Here is a 23,580-nt window from a genome sequence, read left to right as displayed (position 1 = left end):
ACAGCTTCCAGGAGGTTAATGTGAAGCCCAGATTTGAATCCAGGTTCATCTGACTCACTCCAAAAATCTATACTCCCTGTGTGGTGCAAACAGTTGATGCACTTGACTGCTAATGGAAAAGTTAGAGCTCTGAGTCCACCCAGAGATGCCTCTGAAGAAAAGCTATCTACTGCCAAAAAATCGGCCATTGAAAATCCTATGCAGTACAAATCTACTCTGACACACAGGGTCGCCATGAGTTGGAGTCAACTCAATGGCAACTGTGTTTGTTTCTCGTTTTTGTTTTAACCAGTGTGCCATATCCAATTTCATAGGACCCCTTCTTTAAGCTTTGTTTTAACTTCATGAGAAACAAAACTATCTTTTCCCTTTGGACTCTCTGGAATCTCTCTTTTTAAAATTTTGGAACTGCATCTACCAAGAGACAAAGATCTCTAGGGAGTATCCTCTGGATTCGAATTATGTAACTGAAGTCGTAGCTAGAAAGAGAGAGAATCCTAGGCTATTGAAAAATCTACAGACAAAAGTTGGTCTTCAGATCTATAGGAAGACCTTTATAACCAACAAAATACCAAACCGTATTTGTTCATGGACTGCTGAAAAAATAAGTTGACGCAAAGAGCGTTCTGAGAAGCTTCTGTTTGCTGGTGCCATCCATTTGATAAAAGCTGCAACACTTAAGCATTTGAATGGTAAAAATTTTCCAAATAGTATAGTTATACAATCAGTCCTATGATTTCAGAATTTTGAATAATTACAATGTTTCTAATTTTTCAAAAAGCCATGTTACTCCAATTACCTTGGTTCTGGCATGACATCACACATTTCTTTCATGATTTCTACTTGTTATAATTCACTTAGCTTCAAATAGTAGTATTCTTTCATTCGAAATACAACCATAACAGAGGTGTGAAACTCTATTGCCTCATCGTAATAGCCATGACTCTTTTCTTCAGGAGTGCTTTTTTGACGACGTGGAGAACATGCCACCAGTGACCACATGGAACACATACCTTCGATATGTTACTGTCCACAAGAGCTTAATTTTTGTGCTAATTTGGTGTTTAGTTGTTTTTCTGGCTGAGGTAAGAATGTTCTGTTGGAAAATGTTAGTGTGATTTAAAGTTAAATTAAGAATAGTTTGGAAAGATTTATATATATACTGTATCTACATCTATTTCTATCTATATATATGTAATTTAAAATTGTGGCCAGTTTGAATTAATAACTGTGGTATCGTTCTATATAGTTCTTAAATTCTGTTAATGTAACGAGTAGAATCACTCTTGGTATTTATTATTTTATACATAACATAGAAAATACTCTCAAACACAAATATATGAAGACTTTTTTCTGAAAGATTTAAAAGTACAAAGTAGAAGGCCCATATATGAATGGAAATTAAACCCTGACAGTATTTCTATACTAAAATTTCAATTCATCCAACTCTAGATATTGCCTTATTAAATAATCAAGTGATGATACACCCCTTTTAAATGACTGTACCTTCACAGACGAGATAAGTATATATTGGTAGCTTAGTAATTGTTTTAAACAAACCTTTCAGAGATTCAAATCATACACTTGCTCACAGAATTGTTTTTTTGGCTTCAGTGCTACCATCAAGGCTTGCCATCCCCCTGCTTAACATCACCAGGTTAAAAAAGAGAAATAGCAATGGCGCAGTGGGTCACAAGTTTATTTCCTGAAGCTGGGTGGTAGATGAGGCTTTGTGTTAGACCAGGAAGAGCCACATAAATGCCTAAAGGGGCTTAGCAGGGCAGGTCAGTGGGTGAAGCGGGTATGAGGCTGGTTGGAGAGCATTTGCCCTGTCTAAAGGGGGCAACTGCAACTCAGCACCAGCCAGTACTTGTCATAGGGAATTTGGGATCAATTTTGTCACCTCTTCTGATTTACCATAATAAGCCCGAAATCTAGATTTTTCTGATTTTTTTTTTCCATTTTTATATGTGGACAGTTGATTAAATAAAAACAAATATGTAAATACTACATGAGCACAACAGAACACCTCAGTGGGTTGGATTCAGCCTGAGTCACCATTTTAGATATTGACTCTGGAGGACACCCTGCATGTGTGCTAACATGAAGCCTAAATCTAACATGAAGGCCAGTCTGGCTGGTGGAAGACAGTGGGGCGGGAGTGGGAAAAGATGAAAGCCGGGAGGAGGCAGTTCCTGCAGTGCCATGACTACTCTGATGACTTTGTGCCTTTTACTTGCTTCTGCTTTAGTTTTCTCAACTGTTACTAAAACAGGGGCCCTGGTGGCTCAGTGGTTAAAGCACTCATCTGCTAACTGAAAGGTCAGTGGTTTAAACCCACCAGCCACTCTGTGTGAGAAAGATGTGGTAGTCTGCTTCCTTAAAGATTTACAGCCTTGGAAACCCTAGGGGCCAGTTCTGCTCTGTCCTATAGCATTTCTGTGAGTAGGAGCTGACTTGCTGGCAGTGGGTTGTGGTTTTTTTGGCTACTAAAATTTATGGTTTGTTATTGTTAGCTGCCGTTGAGTCTAAACATTGCCCGGTCTTGGGCTATCCCCATGACCATTGGTATGTTTGAGTTCATTGCTGTTGCTGTCGTGTCAGTCCATCTCATTGAGGATTTCCCTCATTTTTGCTGACCCTCCACTTTACCAAACATGATGTACTTTTCTAATAATTGGGCTTTCCTGATGATGCGTCCCAAGAAAGCAAGACGAAGTCTTACCATCCTCGCTTCTAAGGAACATTCCGGTTGTATTTCTTCTTAGACTGATTTGTTCTTTTGGCAGTCTATGGTATATTCAGTATTCTTCACCAACACCACAGTAAAATTTATGGTTTAGGTGTCTTCACCTCCCTGGGTGGGGAGCTACATGAAGACAGCAGTTTTCTTCCTTTCTTACTCCCTCCTTCCTCCTTTACCTTCTTTCCCCTCTTTGTTTTTGACATCCTCGAGCAGAGAGCCTTAAACTAAATGATCTCTCAATAAATATTTGTAGAATGAGAAAAATGAGTGCTTGTATGCATGCATGCATGAATAAATGACTGAAGTTTACTGTTCTCCAGTTTATTTCACGTGGTCAGTTGGAGCTTCTCTGTTCCTCCATTGGGCGGGAGCAAAACTAATCGCTCTGGTAGTAAAACATTTATCTTCTTGACTACTCTTTCAATATTCATAGTGATTAGAATTTATTTCATTTATATTTCACTATTAAAAATCTTCAGATATGGCCTCTTTCTGTGGTTTTCTTCTTGCTTGCCACATTGGTGACAAACAAGAAAAAGTTAAATTCGAACGTGTTTGAAGTTTCTTAATAGGTCTGAATTCTGAATCCAGGTTAAATTTTCATATTGTGCTCATAGTTTACTGTTCAGAGTTAGATAAGTAATAACAATTTAAATTTATACTTTCCAGCTAAGGACTTCGTGATATTTATATATTTTATTTTCTTCATCATCATGTTTCTTTTTTTCCTTTATTTTAAAAGGATTTTAGAGCATATAGCCATCTCCCTCAGGTACACACAGATATGAACACATATGTACATACACATATACACACGTGTGTGTGTGTGTACAGATGCCAGTAATCCCACAGACACATCATTTTGTTTCATGTTCACATTTTACATTGAAAAAGTCACCTTTCAAGTAATCCGTCACCCACTCACCCTGTTTAAATACAGTCACATTTCATAATCATTGTATTATCATCTCCCTTTCACAAATAATTTGAGATGTAAAGGATCATCATGATAACTGGACAAATTTGGAGGAGTTGAAGCTACACAGAGTTTAAGATCAAATTTTTGCCCTGGAGGCGAATACTAATAGTATGTCAATGTATGAATCACTGAAACCCAAACTTGTTCTACACATTTTTCCTATTGTTAGGCTGTTTCTAGTCTTGATTAAGAAGGCTCAACAATGTATGATCCCTCCCCCCTGATTAAGTACAATAGTCTTATGTATCTAAAGGTATGTACCAAAAAGCCGTTAGCTATCAACCATGGGTTTCTATTTGATCTTTGGGTATTGATGATAACTCTTCTTTTGCCCTGCTGAGTTATTTATTTATTTATTTTACCAAATCCTAAATGGAGGCTTGATGTGGGATGCAGTATAGACTCAGACTAGACCTGGGGGTGAACTTTAAGTCTGTCTTATTAGCACCACGAAACAGAGCAAGTTATTTAACCTCTTTGAGCTTCAATTTCCTCATCTATAAAAGGAGACTGCAATAATATGAACTTCATAGGCATTTTGTGGGTTAAGAGACATCATGCATACAAAGCAGTTAATGTAAGGGTTGGCACATAGTTAGTAATGGCTAGCTGATGTTATTATTAATATCCCTAATGTCATCATCACCATTATAAAGTTCAACCATAATTTGAGGTGACCAAGTCCTTAACAGGGACATAATAAAAGTTGCAATAATTCCTTTTACACTTTAACAAAAATGTGGGGTTGGGCTATAATGGATAATGGATGGCAGAGGTTATATTCTTTTGACACACTCACCTGAGTAATATTGCATTGAAATGTATTTAAAATTTTCATTATTAATCTCTGCCAGTCATACCGAATGACCAATGTTAATGTGCATTAAACCCAGCCCTGTGCCCCACTTAATCTCAAACCAGTCCTTTATGATTATTAATGATTTGAACCTCTGCATTGAAAGATCATATTAATTGATTGTCATCAACTCATAGAATTAAATAAGAAAAAACTGTCATATTTGAATGTGGTGGTGGTTTATGTTAATGTACATGACCTTTGTCCCATACAGCTCCATAGAGTTGAACTTATGCACCTTTCAAAACGTTGCATAGTTAATTAACTAATGAGTATGAGCTGCTGCACATATGTATAATATTTCTAGCTCACTTAATTAAGGAGACAGTGGTCCTTTGTCTTGGGGCAAGAAACTAACTGATGACAGAAGATGTACCGTATTTTTACACAAATAACACATGACTTCTACGTTTGTTTGCCAACCTTGCCCTCCCTCCGTGAGGTATTTACGTAAGCACGCTATGCTAACTTTGTTTTACAGCAACACGTAAAAAAAAATTGGCATAGCAGCGCTTATGAAAATACCTTGTGGGGGAGGGCGCGGTTGGCAAATAAATGTAGACGGTGTGCTTCATTTATGTAAAAATACGATAAGTGCTTTATAAAAACCAAAAACCAAACCCAGTGCCGACAAGTCGATTCCAACTCATAACTACCCATTAATTGAGCTTTTACAATTATCACAAAGGTGTCTTTTTAATGGACAAATTGCTGGATAATGTACTTTTCTGGAAAAGAAATAATATAATAAATGACAAGCCTTTTTGGCCAATGTCTTTTAGATATCACCAATTCACTGCCTCTTGACATTTTGAATATTAAAAATTTGGCAATAATGGGCAAATATTAATTGTTTGAATTACATACACAAAGTTATACAGCTGAATAATTCATTCACTAGTTTTCACAATTTTATTGCCTTCTTTGAATCAAATATATGTAGTTTTTCTTTTAGGCTAAGCTCCTCTCTTATTACCAGGGTGCCTCTTTCTCTTTACCATTGAGATATCTCATAGGTACCTTCACATCATGGCACAGATACTAATCCAAGAAGACAGTTTAGCTCTTTTAAATCCTGTTTAGGCCTCATGCTAATGATCAAGGAGGTGACATGTTAAAGAAAGGTCAAGATACATTTCTTCCTTGATGAAAGTGATTTATTCATTTTTAATTTTCATAAGGATTATATCTCAATTTAGGTTTTATGTTTTAAAGGGCAGGTTCAGTATGCCTCCCTTTTGCAATATGAAATACTTATCCTTTTTAATTTCTTTAAAGTTGTGAAAATTAAAAAAAAATTAGTTTGTTCTACTCAATTTGTTAACACCCCTAATGCACCATTTTGAAAAGTGAGTCTACCTTTGTATTTTGGGCCATTTTCCCCACTACAGGGCAATCAATACCTTCTGTAAGTTCTTTGATAGCAGCACTAACTATATAGGCTATAAAAATTCTATTAATGTTGGTCTTTCTAAAGATTCTGCTTGGCGGTATGTCATCTAGATACAGAAGAAAAGCAAATGAAAGATTAAGAGGTGGTTTCCTAGTTTCTTTTATGGACCAGAGAGCATTATAGTTGACTAGATTATCTAAAGATCCTGTTTAGTGCTTTTATTCTGTGATTTTTAAAAAATGTGTCAGAGAACTGCTGTACCCTCCTTTATGACCTCCATTCTGTTTGTTAATAAGGTGTCTCTGGGTAGCTTTACGTTATTAGTAGAGTAGAGATGTGGTGTATTCCCGCAATACCTTTGCTGCTGTTGACTGATCGTAAGTCTTTGTAGCAGCTTTACTAAGCATGGTTCTATGTTTTAGGACACGGTTTGGCCCATGAAGCATTGAAATCTGTGTATTTAGTCACCTCAAAGTGTCACTTTACTATTACTGGCTGTTATTTATGCAGCCATTTACTCATTCAGTACATGTTTATTGAGTTCCTACAATAGGCCAGGCACAAAGCTGTATGTTGTGTATACAGTGAAGAGCAAAACAGAATGTAGAACTGGAATTACATTAATGACCTTATGGTTATAATATAATCAGAAGCGTTTATAGTGCTGTACTCCTTCAGTGAAAACTACACAATATTAATAGCGTTTTAAAAGACACTGACTTATGTGTAGAGCTCATTTTGTGACTCGGAGGTTAGCACTGCATTTTATGTACGCACAAAGCCTGGTAGAAAGAATTAGCTTTGGTTCTTTACATTTACTCTATGTAACATGTCACCTCCTTTTTCAAATGTATATTCTATATAATTATTAGACAATTTCCTCTCTTGATATTTATAAGTGTGTTTTTATTTATGTACCTTGTATCCTTTCCTTTATTTATTAAACAAATTTCTTGAATGGCCGCTGTTGACCAGGTAAAGGCCCTGGGACTGCAGTGGGAAAGAGGACAAAAATGGTTCCTTCCTGCTCTCATGAAGCACATTCTGGGGGATAAGACAGACAATACATACATAAAACAAAACAAAACAAAACAAAACTACAGGTCATAATAAGCCCTAAAAGGAAATAAACAGTGTGCTATGATTTAAAAAAAAAAAAAAAGTACAGCCAGAATGCTCCTTAGAAGCAATAATGGCGAGACTTTGTCTCACTTACTTTGGACATGTTATCAGGAAGGACAGTCCCCGGAGAAGGACATCATACTTGGTACAGCAAAACAAGATGGAATGACACAGTGGCTTCAACAATGGGCTCAAGCATAACAAAGATGGTGAGGATGGCTCAGGACTGGGCAGTGTTTTGTTCTGTTGTACGTAGAGTCCCTGAGTCAGAATCAACTCGACGGCAAAGGGCTTGATTTTTGGTTGGAGACTAGTCCACAGCTAAATATTTTAATATTTTCTTCCTTGTAGCCTACTAAAGGTCTTCATGATAGAATTATACCTTCTTTGCTTGCATTCATCCTTTTAAGCCTTTTGTATATCTGGACTTATTACATTACCCTGGACAGGTTTCTTCTCTTTCATGTTTATTTTCTTTAATTGTGAACATCAGACTTGTATCCGGCCAGGTTATGTTATAGTAGGATTTCTCACAGGTCCTGCATATATTCGTGTTCTAGAACTACATCACATGTTTTGCTTTTTCTGGAAACTACACTATTAGGGTTTCACTGCATTCATGATTAATCTTTATCTATCACATCTGCTAAGATATTTACTAATTCATTTTACAAATAGCTCTTTCAGATACAGGGTGCTTGTTTTCTCTTTCCATATGTTTATACTATGACATTTTCCTCCCACACTTCTTTTTCCTTTTGTTTTTAATCATGTAGACAAATTACCTAGATAATTTTAATTCTGACCTAGCTTCTACTGTTTCTTTTCTGCCTTGGGACCATTTGCAAAGTTCATGAATCATCGTCTTGGCCATGCATGGATCCTTCCTTAGAGGACACCCTGATCAGATTCCTGATGCCTAAGATGGGTATCCAATAAATACTCTGTCTACAATCTCATGTAACTAATAGTGATTAAAATCTATACTTGCACTATCTAATACTGTAGCCACCAGCCACATATGGTTATGTACATTAAATTAAGTTGCATTAATTAAAATGGAATAACATTTAAAATTCAGTTTCTGAGTTGCAATAGCCACATTTCGTGTGCTCAACAGCCACCTGTGACTTTTGGCAACAATATTGGAGATACACAGATATGGAACATTTCCTTCATTATAGAAATTTCCATTAGACCGGGCTGATCTAGATTATACAGTATTCTGTGTGATGTGCAATGGTGTTTAAAACCCTGAAAATAAAGTTTTTTCTCTTCATCATCTGGTTTTATTACTCTTTCATAAACTGTGTGAACCGTATAACCATAAAACATTCTGGAAATGAAATGAGGTAACTTGCTTACTCAATTGTTTCTACACATCTCATGAATTTTCACTAAAGTCATTATGTCAAGTCCTTGAAAATGCTTTTGTTCCAGCCAATTAGAACACTTTGGGTTGGTGGTGGTTCCATGTGGACAGATACAGGAAATAACTTTAATTTACACTGACTAGACCAGTTCTGTAGAAAGCTGCTTCAGTTACTGTTCCATTAGCTGTTGTTGTTGTTGTTAGGTGCCGTCGAGTCGGTTCCGACTCATAGCCACCCTACGCACAACAGAACGAAACACTGCCTGGTCCTGAGCCATCCTTACAATTGCTGTTATGCTTGAGCTCATTGTTGCAGCCACTGTGTCAATCCACCTTGCTGAGGGTCTTCCTCTTTTCCGTTGACCCTGTACTCTACCAAGCATGATGTCCTTCTCCAGGGACTCATCCCTCCTGACCACATATCCAAAGTATGTAAGACACAGTCTCGCCATCCTTGCTTTTAAGGAGCATTCTGGCCACACTTCTTCCAAGACAGATTTGTTCGTTCTTTTGGCAGTCCGTGGTATATTCAATATTCTTCGCCGACACCACAATTCAAAGGCGTCAACTCTTCTTCGGTCTTCCTCATTCATTGTCCAGCTTTCACATGCATATGGTGTGATTGAAAATAACATGGCTTGGGTCAGGCGCACCTTAGTCTTCAGGGTGACGTCTTTGCTGTACAACACTTTGAAGAGGTCCTTTGCAGCAGATTTGCCCCATGCAATGCGTCTTTTGATTTCTTGACTGCTGCTTCCAGGGCTGTTGATTGTGGATCCAAGTAAGATGAAATCCTTGACAACTTCAGTCTTTTCTCCATTTATCAAGATGTTGCTCATTGGTCCAGTTGTGAGGATTTTTGTTTTCTTTATGTTGAGGTGTAATCCATACTGAAGGCTGTGGTCTTTAATCTTCATTAGTAAGTGCTTCAAGTTCCCTTCACTTTCAGCAAGCAAGGTTGTGTCATCTGCATAACGCAGGTTGTTAATGAGTCTTCCTCCAATCCTGATGCCCTGTTCTTCTTCATATAGTCCAGCTTCTCAGATTATTTGTTCAGCCTGGTTCAGCATACAGATTAAATAGGTATGGTGAAAGAATACAACGCTGACGCACACCTTTCCTGACTTTAAACCAATCAGTGTCCCCTTGTTCTGTCCGAACAACTGCCTCTTGATCCATGTAAAAATTCCTCATGAGCACAATTAAGTGTTCTGGAATTCCCATTCTTAGCAGTGTTATCCATAATTTGTTATGATCCACACAGTCGAATGCCTTTGCATAGTCAATAAAACACAGATAAACACCCTTCTGGTATTCTCTGCTTTCAGCCAGGATCCATCTGACATCAGCAATGATATCCCTGGTTCCACGTCCTCTTCTGAAACCAGCCTGAATTTCTGGCAGTTCCCTGTTGATATACTGCTGCAGCCATTTTTGAATAATCTTCAGCAAAATTTTGCTTGCGTGTGATATTAACGATATTGTTCTATAATTTCCGCATTCGGTTTGGATCACCTTTCTTGGGAATAGGCATAAATATGGATCTCTTCCAGTCAGTTGGCCAGGAAGCTGTCTTCCATATTTCTTGGCATAGACGAGTGAGCACCTCCAGCGCCGCATCTGTTTGTTGAAACATCTCAATTGATATTCCATCAATTCCTGGAGCCTTGTTTTTTGCCAATGCGTTCAGAGCAGCTTGGACTTCTTCCTTCAGTACCATCGGTTCCTGATCATATGCCACCTCTTGAAATGGTTCAGTTTGTCGCACTGTGGGGGCTTGTGTGTTGCTGTGATGCTGGAAGCTATGCCACCGGTATTCAGATACCAGCAGGGTCATCCATGGAGGACAGGTTTCAGCTGAGCTTCCAGACTAAGACAGACTAGGAAGAAGGACCCGGCAACCTACTTCTGAAAAGCATAAGCCAGTGAAAACCTCATGAATAGCAGCGGAACATTGTCTGATATAGTGCCGGAAGATGAGCCTCCAGGTTGGAAACCTGGAAGGCACTCAAAAGATGACTGGGGAAGAGCTGCCTCCTCAAAGTAGAGTCGACCTTAATGATGTGGATGGAGTAAAGCTTTCAGGACCTTCATTTGCTGATTCGGCACAACTCAAAATGAGAAGAAGCAGCTGCAAACATCCATTAATAATCAGAACCTGGGATGTACAAAGTATGAATCTAGGAAAATTGGAAATCATCAAAAATGAAATGGCACGCATAAACATTGATAGCCTAGGCATTAGTGAGCTGAAATGGACTGGTATTGGCCATTTTGAATTGGACAATCATATAGTCTACTATGCTGGGAATGGCAACTTGAAGAGGAATGGTGTTGCATTCATCGTCAAAAAGAATGTTTCAAGATCTATCCTGAAGTACAGCGCTGTCAGTGATAGGATAATATCCATATACCTACAAGGAAGACCAGTTAATATGACTATTATTCAAATTTACACACCAACCACTAGGGCCAAAGATGAAGAAATAGATTTTTATCAGCTGTTGCAGTCTGAAATTGATTGAACATGCAATCAAGACGCATTGATAATTACTGGGGATTGGAATGCAAAAGTTGGAAACAAAGAAGAAGGATCAGTCATTGGAAAATATGGCCTTGGTGATAGAAACAATGCTGGAGATCAAATGATAGAATTTTGCAAGACTAACGACTTCTTCATTGCAAATACCTTCTTTCACCAACATAAACGGCGACTGTACACATGGACCTCACCAGATGGAACACACGGAAATCAAATTGACTACATCTGTGGAAAGAGACGATGGAAAAGCATTCCATTAGTAAATGTTACAAAATACTTCTGAGATTTACTCATATCCAGAAAATCAATATTATTGACACTCCTTTAATTGGAACAAAGAGAATATGATAGCCAAAGAATAACTCTGAACTTATTCCCTTGTGGAAGATCTTGAGTAGTTAGATAATTCTTAGGAAATATGAAGACATTTTTACTGGAAGGAAGTCTTTTGAAATAGCTAGATTTTTGCTGGGTTTCTTGTCATTTTGGATTTACATGAATTCCAAGGAAACAAAGATAGTTTTTCTTTTTTTTTTTTTTAATACAGTATGTGGAGGCTCTGTGTATAAGGAAGAAAAGCAGGACAGAAAAAATGATGCCATTGGATTTTTTATCATTACACTCTCATCTGATATGTGAATTTAACTAAAACTTATAGACCTCCTAACAGTATAGTGCCTTATAATGTAATTTCTTAACTAATGCTAAATGTTCTCAATAAGTTTCATTTAAGGTAAATTCAAACATGAAATAGAACTTGCAGCATATTTGTTTCCACCCTATTTTTTTTAATTCTTTGTTCATTTCCAAAATTATTTTACTAAAAATTGTTTTACTGTATTTTTTTCTATTAAATTCTCTGGTAGCATTATTTTTGGGCTAATGGTGTAATTTCAGAGTCACTTTCAGTATTCTTAGTTGTGATGGCATCAACACAAGATTAAGCTTCTCCACAGGGTTTACCAGATGGAATGCCAAATTGAAATAGATCAGAGTACACAGCAATTTAATTATGGAAAGGGCCACAAAAATCACAGCTGGTTTAAAAAATGGTTTTGTTTTGTTGCATATGGTATAGACCATTTCTCCCCCAGCCAAGTGCATTCACCTTGAGAAAGTCCAACATAATTCAAATACCAATAATTATCTTCACTCATAAACTGTGAATTTTCACACTGTTGAAATTTTGGTTGGTTTTCATCAATTTTAATCTCACCTTTTCCAATAATCAATTGGTCTCACAGGTATTAGTCTCCCACAATAATTGCAGGGCAAATGAAATTATTTATAGCAACTAACCAGATTAATTTTCTGGCAGCAGTGTAAGGTATTGTTTAAATCTATGCAGAACCCTACTGCCTTCTCTGGCTGCAAGCTTCCTTCTTCTAATCAATTCACCATTGGCAAAATTTAGCCAGACGTTATATCCAGATACTTTCTATGCCTGATCTTCTTTGTAGCCTCAAATGGACTTTTGAAGGATGATGCTACTCTATTTAAAAAAAAAAAAAAAAAGTTTGTTATTTAAAATTCTTAACTGAAACCTTAGCTCTCCTGTGAAGTTCAATGAATAGTTCCTGTTGAGTGAAGGAGAAAAATGATGAAGTATTTACTTCAGTGAAATTTGAATTCCATTAACTTAACATGTTCCCACCACAAATAATGATGCTTAGAACAATAATCGCAGCTGCTGGACCCAGGAAAGGAAAGCAAAGGAAAATGAAATTGTGTGTATTTTGATGCTGGTCATGGGAGAATTAGAAGTGGGTGTGGGAAGAATAGGGTAAAGATATTAGAAAAAAATCAACTGTGTATTGTTCCATTCCAGGTGGCTGTTTCTTTGGTTGTGTTGTATCTACTTAGGACGTGAGTATTCCATATCCTATTGGGGATTGTTTGTTTGTTTCTGTTGATCATTTGGGCCTTATTGAATATTTTAATATCCAATGGCCTCCATTTCCCTCAAGTAGCATAGCAGTGGAGAATCTAGCTATTTTGGTTAAAATTTCGAGCAATTTCATGTGACGTTCATGCAGCCCTTTGCAATTTCTAAAGGAATTAGTTGTGTTCTGTTTTCCATGAAATGTACTGAAAATATTTGAAACGTTATACATTTAATATTTTCTCTAAATATTTTACTCTAAGAAAGATCAACTTCATCTATCCTAGTGGTGAGAAAACTTTATCTACTTTCTTACAATAGTAATCGTTGAGATTAAAGGCACCAGCTCTCCTAATAATATACACTGTGTTTCTTTAGACTCAGACTTGGTTGCCTAAGAACAATTTTCCTTTCATTTTACAGATCATCTCTTCAAGACAAAGGGAATAATACTACTGTGAACGCAAATAGCAGCTACGGAGTGATCGTCACTAACACCAGCTCATATTATCTTTTGTACATTTATGTGGGAATAGCTGACAGTTTGTTTGCCCTGGCAATCTTCAGAGGTTTACCACTGGTGCATACCCTAATCAAAGTGTCAAAAACTTTACACCACAAAATGTTACGTTCTATTCTTCAAGCACCTATGTCAACGTTCAACACATTGAAAGCAGGTACTTGAATAGGTACACAACGTGAAACTGCTGATCCAGCATCCATAGTGCCTGAGGTGTAGTGGCTTTTCTAGTAGTGTGTTGGCTTTTACACAGAGGCATCTTCCCTTTACGGAGCCTCCCTGTGACTGGCCTTCTGCATTTCTCAGATATCACTGGCTATGATATATTGTTGCTCCTGACATTGCCGTATCAGCTAAGTAGAGTAACTCAGTTTGTTAGAACAGGATGCCGATGGGACTGTGGCCCTTCTGGTTTAGCTGTCCTTCTCTTTTTGGATATATGGTCTAGTCCCCTTCCAGGAATCTTATTATCAACATACTGTTATTGTTAGCTGCTGTCGAGTTGGCCCCTGACTCATGGCGACCCCATGCACAACAGAATGAAATGCTGCCTTGTCCTATGCCATCCCCATGATCAATTATGGATCAGACTGTTGCGATCCATAGGGTTTTCACTGGCTGATTTTCAGAAATAGATCACCAGGCCTCTCTTCCTAGTCCATCTTAGTCTGGTAGCTCCACCGAAACCTATTCAGCATCATAGCAACACGCATGATATCAGTGACAGACAGGTGGTGTCTGTGCATGACAGTGTATTGTTCAAAAGAGGGAGAGATTTGAAGGGCAGGAAGGTACTTTAAAGGTAATCAATTCCACTGATTCTCCTTTAGACAAATTCACATTTGAAGAGTCCAGAGTTATTAAGGACCTTCCCCTCTGCCAAGTTTTATTCTTTCAGCAACCTGTTGAGTACTTACTATGTGTGGCACTGAGCAAGGGACTCATGTAAAGAGGAATAAGGCATAGTCTTCACCCTTGAAGAACTCACAGATGAGAGGATGTGGTAGACAGAAATATTTTAAGTTAAGGAATAATTTCAGCGATAGAGATTTTTAGAATGATTGTGTCTGAAAATCTCAAGAGAAGAAAAACTCGTGATTTTTTTCAGGGTAACAAAATTTCCATACTTAATATTCCAGAAAGGAGCCCTGGTAGCACAAGGGTTAAGTGCTCAGCTGCTAACCGAACAGCTGGGGGTTCGAACCCACCAGCAGCTCTGCAGCAATCTGCTCCTGCAGATTAAAAAAAAAAATTGCCCTCAAGTCAATTCCCACTCATAGTGTCCCTATAGGACAGAGTAGAACTGCAGGGTTTCCAAGGCTATAATCTTTACAGAAGCAGACTGCCACATCTTTCTCTTATGCCATGGCGGGTGGGTTTGAGCCACTGACCTTTCAGTGCGTAGCCAAGTATTTAACTGCTGTGCCACCAGGGCTCCTTCTATAAAGAGTGTAGCCTAGGAAACCCCCTGGGGCAGTTCTCTGTCCTATAGGATGGCTATAAGATGGAATTAACTCAGTGTCACCTATCAACAACAATATTCAGGAACAACATCCTTACATTTATTCTCAAGCCCTGTGTGTCACTAAAGCTATGTCTCCATGAGATATTCTCATCACCATCCTCTATTTTAGAGCTAGTACATTTTAGAACTAAAAGGAACTTTCATCTTTATTTGATCTAACGATTTCACTTTTCACGGAATAACAGACCCAGAGAAGGCAGGGACTTGCCCAAGTTGCTGAAAGAGTCAGAAATGGGTGAGGAGATGCAATGGAAAGAGCACGGGCTTTGTTTGAGGTCTGGCTTGGCCCCGTGGAGTGATAGTGGAGTTATTCTTCTGGGCTTTGGCTCTCTCATCTGGAAAATGTGGACAAGGCTATCTCAGAGGAAGACTGTGAGGACGTAACAAGGCAATCTGCTTGCCTATTACATAGCCAATATGAAGTAAATGCCAGTCCCCTGTCGTTGTTCCCTTCTGACCCCCTGAGGTGCACTTTCCACTCCCCATTTTCCTCTTCAAGTCTCCTCATTCCCTTCAACACTGCTGTCTTTGAAAAACCATCCTATTACTGATGATGGTTCATATGTTCTCACTATGCCACCTAGATAGTCTCCACTCTGCATGGCAGCAACCAAAGCTTCCTTGCCTCATATGTACATTTGCACTTTCTCCCAGGTGTGCCCTTCTGCAGCTGTACATTGATCTTGATTTCCTCTGACTCCTTGCCTTGTTTTCCCATGTCAGTTTTAAAACAGTCTCAAACCACGTAGACACATAGTAGCTGCTCAATAAAACGAGTTGAGCAGATGAAAGTGTGAATGCATATTTTGACAGAACACTACCATTAGGAATTTATGAAATGTAATATGTATTTATGTGTGTGTATATATAGATATATATATTTTTTAATTAAAGCCAGTTTTCATTTTCTAAACAGCCTTTATAAGTACTGTGGGCTAATTTGTGTTCAATTTTTGGTTTATTTAAAGATATATAAATACACATAATTAAATATGCTGAAGAAATATCATTGATGATAGGCTAAGAGATAATAACTTAAATAAATAAGTACATAGGAAATAATTCCTACATATAAGGCTTTCTGCTTGATGCTATAGGATCAATACGAGTCAGAATTGACTTAACAGCAATGGGTTTATGGGTGATATAAAAAAAAGTGGCATAGTCCCATTGACCTCTAACAATTTACAGTCCAGAAAAAGATATGTATACAAGAGACTATGATATAAGGAATATACACAATCACTAGAACACAGAGGTACATACAAGATGTATCAAATGTACCAAGTGTACCCCCAGGAGGAAGAGATTAAGTCCAGCTGGTGCCAACACTGATACATCCTTGCAGGAGGGACATTTGAGCTGGAAGGAAGGTGACACAGATTTTCACAAATAGCTCTGAGGGGAATGGTAGAGGGGGCCCCATAGGAGAAGGCAGGGGGGTAGGAAAAGTACAGAGTGTGCTTCAAGAATAGACCAGCTTGGCCAAAATAGAGTCTTTAAGAAGAGGAAGGTTGTACTGGCTGTTGGCTTTAGGCCAAATCATAGAAAGCATTAAATATTAAACTAAGAATTTTGGACTTTATACTGCAGGTACCTGAGGGATGAATGATAAGATTCAATATCACTTTGTAGAGTATTAGGTTTTATTTTACCTAATTACGTACTTAACTCTCCCCTAGACCATGAATTCTTCAAGGGCAAGGAACACAGCTCCTTTTTTTTATTGCAGTGCCTAGCTCTGTGCCTGGCACAAGGTACACACTTTATATATAACTTTTTGGTTGAAGGAACAAATGATCAGACTTAAAAACGTGAGTGAGGAATTTAGAAGACAGGCTGAAGCTTAGATTGCCTGCGAAGCGGGTAGAGAGAAACAAAACATGGCAAAGGAGGCCCATGTAGTGAATGGGCAGGGAGAGGGAGCAGCTACTGGTTTTGCAGAGGTGTGTCAAAAGGTATGGAAGTCCGAGGAGAGGGAGAGAGAGCTACCTGTTATTGTAATGAATAGTCATAAGATAAATGGTGGCGCATATCCAATAAATTATCATTAAACTCAGGGTTATAAGTGTGAGGTTGTAGTAGTGAGTACCTATTCCTATTCAAGACAATAAGGAGCCCTGGTGGCGCAGTGGTTAAGTGCTTGAACCCACCAGCTGCTCCTCAGAGAGAGATGTGACAGCTTCCATAAAGATCACAGCCTTGGAAACCCTATAGGGTCACTATGAGTCAGAATCAACTTGACGGCAGTGGGTTTGGTTTTTTATTCAAGACATCAGTCTGTATCTGAATCTTATAGAAATCTGTATTTTATAATGGTCTAAAAATAGGAAGTAATAACTTGAACATGTAGTTACTTAGAATGTTTGCATAACCCTGATTACAAAAGTTTCGTTCCTCAGTCTTTTAAATCAAATTTGTACATAAGTCAGAACAGTTAAGTATGTAATGTCAGTTAGTCAAATGTTTGTCTTAGTAAATAGTATATAGTGTACCTTCCCATGCATATAAAACATTAAACACTTCCAGATACACTAAAACATCTTTAACATAATAATACAGTGATAATAATGTTTTGATGTGCATCACAAAGTAGTGCCTGTTTGTTATTACAAACCATTGTATGTACTTCGAATTTTTAGTACAATAGGCTTTATTGGGGATGGTTCATAAGTACAGATTGCATGTAAGTTGGACGTTTGTAACCTGGGGACTGCCTGTAATTACATGATTATTCTTATCTGAGTTCTGAATGTTTCAGCTGTCCTCTGAATTTAGTATTAAATATATTCTTATGTCTTTCTCAAAATACTGATTTTTGAGGAATTTATTCTTTATATTACAGGTAGGATTCTTAATAGATTCTCCAAAGATATAGCAATTTTGGATGATCTTCTGCCTCTTACCATGTTTGACTTCATCCAGGTTTGTAAAAATAAATATTATTAAGTGTCATTGCACTTGTCATATTGCTTTTTAAAAAAAAAATTACAAAAAGAAGTGAGTTTCTGATCATTTGTCATTAGTTGGGAGTTGAAGTCCTATTGTATAATTTGTAGATATCAGAACTCTTCAAAACAGACATAAATTTAATTATATGTCAGAACCGTTTTACTGAATTCAAACTGTCTACTTGGGAGTGATTTGAGAAGCACAAAACACTACCTTCTCCCAAATCATGAGCAACGCAGTGTGACGGCTTTGGTGTTGGTATCACTGTTTCTAAGTCCCTGGGTGGTGCAAATGGTTAACGTGGTCAGCTGCTAATTGACAGGCTGGTGGTTTGGGCCTACCCAGAAGCACCTCAGAAGAAAGCACCCGGTGACCTACTCCTGAAAAATCAGCCATTGAGAACCCTGCAAAACACAATTCTACACACATAGGGTCACCTTGAGTAAGAATTAACTCAAGGACAGCTGGCATAACTATTTGATGGATGCCTACCAGTCACCAAAGGGCTCATGTTAAAATGAAAAACATGATTCACTGGGTAGGCTACCCTTTAATCCAGCCTCACCATTAACACTTTGGCACAGATTAGCTTGTCAGTTATCCTGTATTAAGGATCATGATACACGGATAGAAGTCCAGATAAGTTTTTAAGCCGGTGAGAAGGGCAGAAAAATTCAGAGTTTTGTAAGGTTATCCTTGGCCAACAGATCTGAATAGACCTCCAGGTAACCTGGATCTGAGGATGAAGGTCTCTGGGCTAGGTGACTGACCCATGGTGAGAGTAGGGAATAAGACAGGGGGTGGAGGTGAAGGTTGCATAAAGGATGCTGCATTAGGAGTCCATAAGCAACAGGACTTAAGGAGTGCTGTGAGCTGATACCCTTGGCCTTAAGGTTTGAGCAGCACTGCCTGTCTAGGTTGAGCTCCCGTGAGCAAATGCCATAGTCTCAGTGGTCTCCTTGGAGAAATAGCTGGAACAGGATCCTGGCCATCTTGGTGGGATCCGCCCACCACTCCCCCCAAGTAATAATAAAGCTGTGTCTGAGAGAACCTGTAAAACGAAAGAATGACTACCATGTTTGTGTGTCTATACAAGCTACATGGGCAGGTGCGGAAAATCCAGACCGTCAGCTTGCTTCACCTGAAACAATTGACACAACCAAACACATTTATTGTTTCCAGTGAACTTTAAGCATTTTGGATTTCCTTTAGTTTTCCCTGTTTAGAGATATAACTCAGCATCAGCTGCTCACATTTTCATCATGTTCTGAAGTTCTTCTGTTTATTCACTTATTTATTTTTGTAGTCCTCTCATTAATAATACTGGGTCAGAATATCAAATATACAAAACCAGTGCTTTTAATTGGGCACAGAGTGCTAAATCATTAGGCTCTGGCCTCAGTGAATAAGGGTGGCCTTTTACGGAGAAATTAGAGTTATTTTCCTCAATGCGTAGACTTATTTTTCACTTCTTGTGGGGCTCGGGGTATATTCTAGATGATTGTGGTTGCTGGAAATGTGACTACCGTGTGAATGCTACTTCAGTTTCAAATGTACCCAGCTTCTTCTATCTTCTCTAATCCAGTGTGTGACCTACTATGATATCTTGATCAGTTGACTATCTGATCCCACTTATTCAATCATAATGTAGTTACCGTTTCATTTCTACGAATCCCTACCATATGAGAATTCGTTATTAAAACAATGATATCAATAGAAAGTGGTTTATAGAGTAGTATGTGTCTTATAGAGGAGCGCAAGGGTTAAGCACTCGGCTGCTAACCAAAAGGCCAACAGTTCAAACCTACCAGCTGCTCCACGGGAGAACAGACCTGGTGATCTGCTCCCATAAAGATTACAGCGTATGAAACCCTACGGTGCAGTTCCACTCTGTCCTACAGGGTTGCTATGAATCAGAATTAACTTGAGGGCAGCATGTTTGGTTTGGTTTAACTAGGACATCTGGGGCTTTCTCATTGCACTGGCAGCACTTTTAGGGCAAGAATGGAATAGGGAAGATTTTCCTTAGAATATTGAGTCATTGTGTGTACCTAGCTTGTTGTGTGGCACAATAAAAATTCATCTGAGTATTTCTTGAATGAGTGAAAAAAAAAAAAAAAAACTTGTCGTCGAGTGGATTCCGACTGATGGCAACCCTATAGGACTGAGTAGAACTTCCCCATAGCGTTTCCAAGGAGCTGATGGTAGATTCAAACTGCCGACCTTTTGGTTAGTGTTACAGAATTTGATGAGTGGAGACCCGGAGGTTATTTTCCCTTAGAAAATCACTAAATCACTGAGATATGATTCTCTGAGGTTTTAGATGAAAATAACAACTCATTCAAAGATGACTTCTGAGCTACACCCCTCTTATCTCCTATCTACCAAAATGTTAGGCCCGTTTAAGAACTATCTGTACGGGCTCAAATTGACAACAGCAACTTGAAAGATTAAACAGGAACCTTAGGGGGCAGTTAGTTTATATTAATAAGGGAGGGACAACTCAGAGAAGGAGGGTAAGAATGGTTGCACAAATCAAAGAATTGTAGTCAACGTCACTAAATTGTACATGTAGAAACTGTTGAATTGGTGTATGCTTTGCTGTGTCTATTCTCAACAACAAAGTAAATAAAATTTAGGGGAAAAAAATCATTAAAGTTATTACCAGAACCTAAAAGATTTTCTGAATGCCTGTAAAATCTGTGAAAAACGTACTTAGAAATGGCTGGCTTCCTAGTAGGAAATTCCTGCCCCTTAAGAACAGAGGGCAGTGTGAGAGGAGCTTATTTAGAGAGAAATTTCTGACATACCTTGTATACATTGCAACATGACAGTGTTTACTCACCAACACATTTCTTTGATCCTGCAGTTGTTATTAATTGTGATTGGCGCTGTAGTAGTCGTCTCTGTTTTACAACCCTACATCTTCCTGGCAACAGTGCCCGTGATAGCTGCGTTTATTATACTGAGAGCATACTTCCTCCACACCTCACAGCAGCTCAAACAATTGGAATCTGAAGGTATGATGGCTGAGGGGCAAGGCTTGCCCTGGAAAAACTCCACAAAACATATTTGCACTTCTGAATTTCCTTCCTCTATTAATCTGCTTTCCCAAGGTTTTTTTTTTTTTTTCCTGTTTTTAATCTCTTACAGTATATAACAATGACTTTTTAAACTGTGTGTATAAAAGGAAGTAGTCCAACGTGCATATGGATTGTGTTTGTTAATGAATGACCACGTGACTTCATTTTGGTTTTTAAACAAGTATGTAGGTTGTTGCAGGTTGGTGTATAGGATAAACCAAAAACACCAAACCCACTGCTGTGGAGTCCATCCTGACTCACGGTGACTCCATATGTTAGAGTAGAACTGCTCCCAGTGGTTTTCTTGGCTGTGATCTTTATTGAAACAAATCACCAGGCCTTTCTTCCATAGCACTGCTAGGTGGGTTCAGACCCCCAACGTTTAGGGTAGATGTTGGTACAAACTGTTTTCACCACCTGGAGACCTGGTATATAAGATGTTCATTCATAAATTACTTATATAAATTAAATTTAAAAATAATAGTGCTGCTATCACTAATTTTTTTTTTTTTTTTTATCACTAAAGGCTTCTCTGGGTTCCCAGACAATATTGGACAAAATTCTTCCCTCTGGCCTTTTGTCCTCAGACACCCTTCCTTTACGTCCTGAAGTCTGCATTTTTGTGTCCCCCAGATACTGCTTGTGCTGTCTGGGAAGCACATTTTTCAGTAACAGCTTTGGAGCAGGTGCATTTTTAAGGGATAAATTTCTAGTGTGTTGATGTTTCTTGAGTTATTGTCTAAATTAAGGCACGTAAAACTTTCTTACTTGAGGCACATGAATAAATTGTCTTAAAAGAAAAAAAATTTTTTTTTTCTTTCAGCAGTGATTAATTTAGGATTGGCAAGAAAAGAAATGAATGAATGCCCAGTGGTAGCCAAAAAAATAATAAATAATGGCAGTAATTTTATAATAAGAAGTTCCCATCCGTGGTGAACAAGTCAAAACAGAGAGTAACTCATTTAAAAATATAACAAATAGCATCTATTAAGAGATGGCACCAGAGTGAAAAACCTGTAGTCAATGACAACTGCTGCGTGGTTACTGCTTAGTCTTTTCAGGTACATTGCAGTATGAATTTGCATTCTGAATTTACACAATTTGCATTGTTTTCTATGGGGATAATTTACAGCCAGGAGTCCCATTTTCACTCATCTTGTTACAAGCGTAAAAGGACTATGGACGCTCCGTGCCTTTGGACGCCAGCCTTACTTTGAAACTCTGTTCCACAAAGCTCTGAATTTACACACTGCCAACTGGTTCTTGTACCTGTCGACACTTCGCTGGTTTCAAATGAGAATAGAAATTATTTTTGTCATCTTCTTCATTGCTGTTACCTTCGTTTCCATTTTAACAACAGGTACTATGAATTAACTATTTGCCTAAGCATTTCATTTAAAACTTTGTCAGTGTTTAAAATGTGCCACTGTTAGATTTTTTGGAGAGTTTATTAATAAAAAAAATTGTCGGTTTATGGTTGAACAAATGATTTCTTCAAATTTCTGTTGATATATTGTTGAATAAGCGATTTCATTGAATTAGAGTTATATATATAGTATTATCCTTTCTTTACAGTTAGGGAGAAAAAAAAGGAAAACCTAACCTGAGACATGAAGAATGTCAGATAACAAATCTGTGATTAAAAGAAAATCTTTTCACTGTCACGTTGGTAGAGTCCCCGCTTCAAAATAATAAAAACCCATAAAATATTATAGATCTCTTATTTATATTGAGCTCTTAGTTATATTGACTTGTACACATTAATTAATCTCTCTAAGCCCCCTCAGTTTCCTCATCTGTAAATAGTACTTTCCTCAGAGCTTTGCGGTGAGTGTTAAATGTGATGATTTGTGCAATGCACTTAGTATAGTGCCTGGTTGATAGTAAGTACACAGTAAATGCTAGATTGCTTTTATTATCATTAAAATTTTATCTTGTTCTGATCTGAACCTCCAGCATGAGTAATATATTGGGACCCTGGATGAATCTTAAACTTATTTTGAATAAATGAATTATTACTAAAAGTAGACACCTGTTATCTTTGTTAGAAGAATCATGGAAACAAAAAATTCAATTATTAGTATAAATTATTTCTCCCAATGTTAGAATCCTATGACAGTTTTATCTTGCATTATAGATGAAAGAATGGTCTTCAGTTGGGACTTGGTAATCTAGATTTATAATAAAGTTAAAAACATCCCTTTGAAAATTTTTATGGCCATAGTACTGAATATTTATAAATTTTAATTAGTGGTTACCTTCAGCCTCAAAAACTGTTTAATTAATTATTGTTCTTTCCAGATAAACTGGTCTTTTTTTTTTTTCTAGACATAAAGGAAAATGTTCTCTGTTTCCCAAATGGCAAACCCATGAGTTTTTTTTTATTGTCTCATACAATTCTAAGTACACTTTCTTCCCAGCAGCATCTGATTAGCAGAGAAAGTTCTACTTGCAAAGGCATGAGCACATCTAAACATCTGTGGATGCTGCTCAAACACAGCTTTCCTCTGCTCTCGACTTCTTCATAGAGGAGCTCTTCTGGACACAAATTTTTTTTTTTTTTCCTATTGCTCATTCTAGGCTTTGGTGGCATTATGGCATTATTACT

At 37.8% G+C, this 23,580-nt stretch overlaps 1 protein-coding gene across 1 annotated transcript in view; it reads left to right on the top strand.

Moving 5' to 3' along the window:
• Positions 1 to 23,580, top strand: part of CFTR (CF transmembrane conductance regulator) — a 210,231-nt gene that overhangs the window by 133,754 nt on the left and 52,897 nt on the right. The window contains exons 15-20 of the mRNA XM_049893700.1: positions 957 to 1,085; positions 12,839 to 12,876; positions 13,316 to 13,569; positions 17,783 to 17,862; positions 20,759 to 20,909; positions 22,105 to 22,332. Coding sequence (XP_049749657.1) covers positions 957 to 1,085; positions 12,839 to 12,876; positions 13,316 to 13,569; positions 17,783 to 17,862; positions 20,759 to 20,909; positions 22,105 to 22,332 — 880 coding nt within the window. The remainder of the gene's footprint in view (positions 1 to 956; positions 1,086 to 12,838; positions 12,877 to 13,315; positions 13,570 to 17,782; positions 17,863 to 20,758; positions 20,910 to 22,104; positions 22,333 to 23,580) is intronic.

Source organism: Elephas maximus, chromosome 8 (assembly GCF_024166365.1).
Source record: "Elephas maximus indicus isolate mEleMax1 chromosome 8, mEleMax1 primary haplotype, whole genome shotgun sequence".
Taxonomy (NCBI): Eukaryota; Metazoa; Chordata; class Mammalia; order Proboscidea; family Elephantidae; genus Elephas; species Elephas maximus.
The sequence above is the reverse complement of the archived record's forward strand: the minus strand, read 5'-3'. Positions and strand labels throughout refer to the sequence as shown.